At 43.5% G+C, this 6,218-nt stretch overlaps 1 protein-coding gene across 1 annotated transcript; it reads left to right on the top strand.

The window, feature by feature from the left end:
* Positions 1-1,839: 1,839 nt before the first annotated feature.
* Positions 1,840-2,368, top strand: SYCN (syncollin). Its single transcript, XM_056540518.1, has one exon. The coding sequence runs from the start codon at positions 1,840-1,842 to the stop codon at positions 2,233-2,235; it is 396 nt and encodes a 131-aa protein (XP_056396493.1). The 3' UTR covers positions 2,236-2,368.
* The last annotated feature ends 3,850 nt before the right edge of the window (positions 2,369-6,218 follow it).

The following is a 6,218-nucleotide window of genomic DNA, read 5'->3' as shown; positions in this document are numbered from 1 at the left end:
CTTCTTCATATAAACAACAAAAACCCCAGGAGCTACCAGGGTAGCAACAACTTTACAACAACTTTAGGAGAAACCCCCAAAGGGGTACCCTAAACTAGGACCCTCCCTATAAAATATAACTTTTATTTGGTGCAAATTAAAATATGAGTTTATACTTATATGAACACTTTGTAGTTAATAAATTGTCCACTAGGTGTCAGGACCACACTAGAATTTAAAACCACAGCTCCAGTCTATCTCCTATAGATCCTGTATAACTCCCATTTTGCTTATGAAGAAGGTGCACTATTATAGTAAGGCCCCTCTAGATCAGCACAATTGATGGTTGTATGGAGTATGACTGGAAAGCTTCTGATTAAAAATACCAGTTAGCCAGTTCCTTTGACGTTTCGCTGGTTCCCCAGCTTCATCAGAAAGGACTGGTGGCTAATGGCCAGCGAGCGTGCATCTCCTCCTTAAACAGACTGGCGTCTGACGTCAGTCAATGGTGACACCTCACCTCAGTAATATTCATTTGGGATGATAATTATATAAGCTAGGAGTCATGCGCGGGGTCTCCTAATGCGATCACGATCTCATCAGAATCACATGGCCCCGTTATCAACTTCTGATTGGAGGAGGAACGGTGTCACCACTGGCTGACATCAGACACCAGTCTATTTAAGGAGGAGATGCACGCCCGCTGGCCATTAGCCACCAGTCCTTTCTGACAAAGCTGGGGAACCAGCGAAACGTCAAAGAAACTGGCTATCTGATAGTTTTAATCAGCAGCTTTCCAGTCATACTCAATACAACCATCAATTGTGCTGATCTAGAGGGGCCTTACTATAATAGTGCACCTTCTTCATAGGCAAAATGGGAGTTATACAGTATACAAAGGAGATAGACTGGAGCAGTGGTTTTAAATTCTAGTGTGTTCCTGACACCTAGTGGACAATCTATTAACTACAAAGTGTTCATATAAGTATCAACCCATATTTTAATTTGCACCAAACAAAAAGTTATATTTTATAGGGAGGGTCCTAGTTGGGTACCCCTATGGGGGTTCCCCTAAAGTTGTTGTAAAAAAAAATTCTTCATATAAAGGGACAGTTACATTTAGGTTACAGGGGAGCATGTATTTTGTCAGGCCTAGGGCAGAACAAACCTAAATACACCACTGGGTACAAAAAGGACAGGCCAAAAATAAAAGAAGACAACACAAAAAAGAACCACATGGGTATAAAAAAAAAAAATCCATCTCGATATTTTATCATTTTTCACAGCCAATTTTTGTGATTATCTTTGTGAATTACAAATGATCCTAACAATGTCGGCGTCCCTCTCCCACGAAGCTGCCTTGCTGTATGTTTTTGGTTGCACAATAAACCACGCCGATTCTTTACCAGACGGGTAAGTGCCATTCTTGAATTCTACTATTTCATTGTTGATGGACTGCATGTCTCAGAATTGAGCACCCCATACTGGTATGTTCTATATACATATACAAAAATAACAATTCTGTGGCATCTTTTCTTACAACTCCGATTATTTCCTCTGGCACAATGCAAAATTTTATGTAATAAATCAATTATTCAGGATTGTTAGAAACAAAGGTAATTCTATATACTTTTATAAGGCACACTTCCTTATTTTTTTTTTGACCCAATGATGAGTCCCAGAACACCTGCGTCCTCATATCTACAAGGTGGCATGATCACGAATTGACCTTCACTTCAGCTGTGTGAGTCTGTGAGTGGCAAACAGCAGGTAGGCCCTCTCTGTGCCAAGGCCCACCTTCTCCATCCCTGAAATGATACATATAGCCTCCTCCGATAAGGTTCCTTTGACCATACAACCATGAGAACCCTGAGTGTTTGCATCTTGCCACTGTTGGCTTCCCTGGCCATGGGGCTTTGCCCCCAACCTGCCGAGCTTAAAGACCGTGACGGTAACAGGGTGTGCGCCCGACTGTATTCGGATGACAGCCCATATTACGATGAGTGCTGTGCTGGAGATTCCTTGGAAGTCATGCCAGGAGAAGATGTGCCTTATATACTACTAAAGTGGAACAACCGCATCTCCTCATTGGTGGTGGGCACCCGATGTGAACTCACTGTATGGTCCAAAAGACCGAAGGATGGATACACTAAGAAGTTTAACAGTGGGGTTCAGCCACGACTGTCGGAGGTCAAGAAAGGTCTCTTGGGAGACTGGGATAATTCCATCTCTTCCTACTACTGCAAATGTAACTAAGACGGAGAAAGAGAAGACTGACTATCCTTGGGTCTCCTGAAATATTGAGAAGATGGAATGACTAAAGGCTCCTCTTCCCAAATGATCATTTCTTAAGAGGCCAGACCTTCTTATCCTGCCATTAAAGTCTGCAAACGTGTACTGATGTGTTGTCCTTACTATGAAACGACAGAATGGCAGAATGTGACATGGTGAGTGTGAATGGCGAGAGTGCGGAGGAGGCTCGTAACATTTTTGGAGGACACTCCAAACCTCTGTGTTTTTTTTACTTAAAGGGGTACTCTGGCGAACTTAACCCATAGCCCATCCTTTCCCACTCACCAACCTATTTATTTGTCTAAATATCATTCATTAGCTATATAGAGCAGTTTCCCTCTTTCAGCTGTCACTTACATTCAGTAAGTGAGCGAAAGACGTCATTGTCTGATACTCCTTGTCTTTCTGCAAAGCCCTCACTTAAACCTAGCCCCCACCCTCCTGCAAGACAAACACCATGTGATTTCTGGATTTTGCCAGCATATAATGCTGCTCTTTTCCAGCTGTAGACCTTATCACTGACTGTTGTCATTAAGAGCATAGCATGATTTATTGTTGGGGGGGGGGAGGATAATTTGAAAGAAAGGACATGTACAGTGTGTTTACAACAACACAGCATGCACACAGATAGTAAGCACAATTGGCTGGCAACCATTACACATAGCGGCACTGACTGCTGGGAGTTGTAGTCTGGGATGCAAAAAAAGGCAAAATAATATTTAGGAGACAACAGGGGCCACAGGATCTGGCAAAACCACATGGTTAACTACAGGAGACACAGAACAGGCATTGTGGTGGCTTTGGGGCATTTTTATTTTTCTTAACTTCCCCGGAGCACCCCTTTAAGTTTTCTTATGTAGCAGAGGGGCTTTTGGACCCTCATAGGCACCAGGAGCCAGGTGTGCCCATTACACACTACACTCCGAGGCTGTTGTGCCATAAATGATGAAATCCAGTTTGGCGCTGTTCACTGGTATGCAAGGAATTCTAGATATTATTTTTTTTTTTTTAAATGGGTACAAAAATACCAGTTATTAAAATACATAGTTTTAATTAGTATTTTGCTAATTATTTTCATTGTTCTAATACAGTGGTCTCCAAACTGTGGACCTCCAGATGTTGTAAAACCACAACTCCCAGCATGCCCGGACAGCCAACAGCTGTTTGGGCATACTGAGAGTTGTAGTTTTGCAACAGCTGGAGAGCTGCAGATGGGACACCTAGGCCATAGACCATTAAGTTGTAGGTTCATAACTTCTGGAGATCCACACTTTGAGACCACTGCTCCAATACATCTACCAGAAAAATGAAACATCTGCAAACAGTCTTTATTAAAAACATCCCACCGGTTTGTGTACGCAGATCCTTAGCAACCTGATGTGTCTCCATGGTTACAGACTACAAACAAACCCTGTGTAGTCTGATCCCCTAATCATATTCTCTTTCGTCTGGCACCTACCTCTATCTAAAGTTGTTCATACACCTTCAATAGATATTTCTCCCGATCTCCCCATACACATGATTGTTCGGCACGGCCAAATGTTTATGCGTCGCGAATTAAAAGAGAAAGGGTCTGTCTGGCAGCGGCTGATGGCGGTTTTACCTTCAGAGAAAAAGGGTTGGGGAGTTGAAAACTTTCCTTCCCCTGACACCATCTATTAGTGGAGAGTCAGGAGTCCTCTATACATATTAAAGGGGTTTTCCTGCCAAACTCATGCCCTATCCATATCGAAGGAGGATTGACCGCTGGACGCGATCTCCAGAAAACGGGAGGCTTCTCTTACCTAGGAGCACTTTGTCCCCCACTTTCAGAGACCAACTGGTGTTTGGGAGTAAAAAAAAAAAAACTCCAAACGCAAGGGCCGTAGCCCAGGGTAAAAAAAAAAAAAACCTATTAGGCTTCCCCTAAAATGTAACTTTTACTGGTAATCCTTATCAATATTATTCCCCAAAGAACAATGTATAAAAGCCAACTCAGTGGCAGAGTGCGTGTCACGTAAACAGTTGTATACAGGGACCTCCCTGCTATAGAACGAATTAAACAGCCCTGCAGTATACCGAATAAGACTCTGTCACTGGGTAATTTTAAAAGGTATCAGTCATGCCTTCCCCGACATGTTTCGCCTAATAACGGAGTTATCAAGAGGCTAATGCTGCAATGCCTACCAGCAATGGCCGGCGGGGGTATTTATAATCACCCCTGCTTACATCATCAGTGCTGGCCCCTTTCCCTGATCAATCATCCATGGCAGCCATTGCCGCATTAGCCTCTTGATAATGCTGTTATTATGGCGAAACATGTCGGGGAAGGCATTACGGATGCCTTTTAAAATTACCCAGTGACAGAGTCTTATTCGGTATACTGCATGGCCGTTTAATTCGTTCTATAGCAGGGAGGTCCCTGTATACAACTGTTTACATGACACATACTCTGCCACTGAGGTTTTTTTTTTACCCCAGGCTACGGCACTGGGGTTTGGGGATTTTTTTTTCCGGTTAAGGGCCCCTTACTTGCCCTGTGGGTATTTTTGTTCTGTATTCATGGTGTTGGGAGTGACACAGTCTGCTCCGCCAGTTACTGATTGAGGCAGGATATTGCTATGCTCGTGAGCAGGCCATCACTCCAGAGATCAGTATATCTCGAAAGATGGGGGCCGGAGTGCTCTGTGATAAAAGAAAGACCCCATTCTGGAGATCGTGGGGGGTCCCACCAGTCTGCCTCCCCCCCTGCGATCACAACTTATCACCTATTGGTTTTCCATAACTGGAGTACCCCTTTAAAGAGTCAGCTGAACCTGCTGAAGATGACGGATTTGGATGACTTTTAACTAAAGTCTATGGAGATCCTAAAGGGAGAGAGGAGAAATGTCTGATCACACAGGTTTCAATGGCTGGGACCCCTAACCTGCGAGAATAGGACCGGTTTCTCCCCCACGGAATAGAGCGGCGGGTCAGCACATGCACCCAGACCCTCCTTACGTTCTCTATGGAGCCACAGGATATAGCCGTAGTGCTGTACTTGGGTATTTTGGCCACTCCAAATAAATAAAGAAATAAATTGAACGTGTGTTGTCTGCAGAAAGGCCCCGTTCTGGAGATCGTGGGGGTCCCACCGGTCTGTTCTGGAGATCGTGGGGGGTCCCACCGGTCCAGTCTGGAGATCCCATGGGGCCGGAGCTCTTAGTTGTAAAAACCCCATTTGGGAGATCACAGGGGGGTCCCCAGTGGTCAGACTCCCGCAATAAGACACTTATCCCCTGTCCTGTGGATACAGGATATGTTGTTCCCCTTTGATTTTTTTTAACCCATAATGCTTTGTGAGATTCTATCCACGGTTCCTTATAGAGAAGTTAATGAAGTAACTTTGTTTTGCCCTTTCCGAGGGTAAATTAGATTAGACGGATGAGGGTTTGTCAGCTGGTAATTTTGTTAGTGTTTTTTGGAGCCATCGATTATAAGAACACATCTAACACATCCAATACAGCGCAGGGAGGTCTGCAGAGCAGCGGGCGTCCTGAACTCTTCTCTCCCTAATGTATTACCAACTATTGACTGGAACCAGAGCCTGAAAGAGAGATTACTGCACAAGATGTGGAGTGTGCTGACTGTGTCATCTTCTCATTTAGGGGCCTCGAAATAGGGTTATATAAGATTAAACCAAAATAATAGTCAGCTTTATTTTCCTGAAAACAGCGCCACTCTTGTCTACAGTATGAATCTGGTATTGCTGCATTTTACTGAGCTGCAATACCAGACACAACAAATGGATAAAAGAGGTTCTGGGAGGAAAATTAACCAAACTCTGTTTTCTAATCTTATTTATCATCTTTACAGATAATGTTATAGAATTACAAATCCAACAATGTCCTAACAAAACTTTATTATCGGAATAATTTACTTAACAAGTGGGATGACTGCAGAGAAGATGGATAGATAGGAGATAGATA

This window comes from Hyla sarda, chromosome 9 (assembly GCF_029499605.1).
Source record: "Hyla sarda isolate aHylSar1 chromosome 9, aHylSar1.hap1, whole genome shotgun sequence".
Taxonomy (NCBI): domain Eukaryota; kingdom Metazoa; phylum Chordata; class Amphibia; order Anura; family Hylidae; genus Hyla; species Hyla sarda.
The sequence above is the reverse complement of the archived record's forward strand: the minus strand, read 5'-3'. Positions and strand labels throughout refer to the sequence as shown.

What these genes read in the sequence shown, in the direction of transcription:
- SYCN (XM_056540518.1), top strand. Translation starts at nt 1,840, where the DNA reads ATGAGAACCCTGAGTGTTTGCATCTTGCCACTGTTGGCTTCCCTGGCC.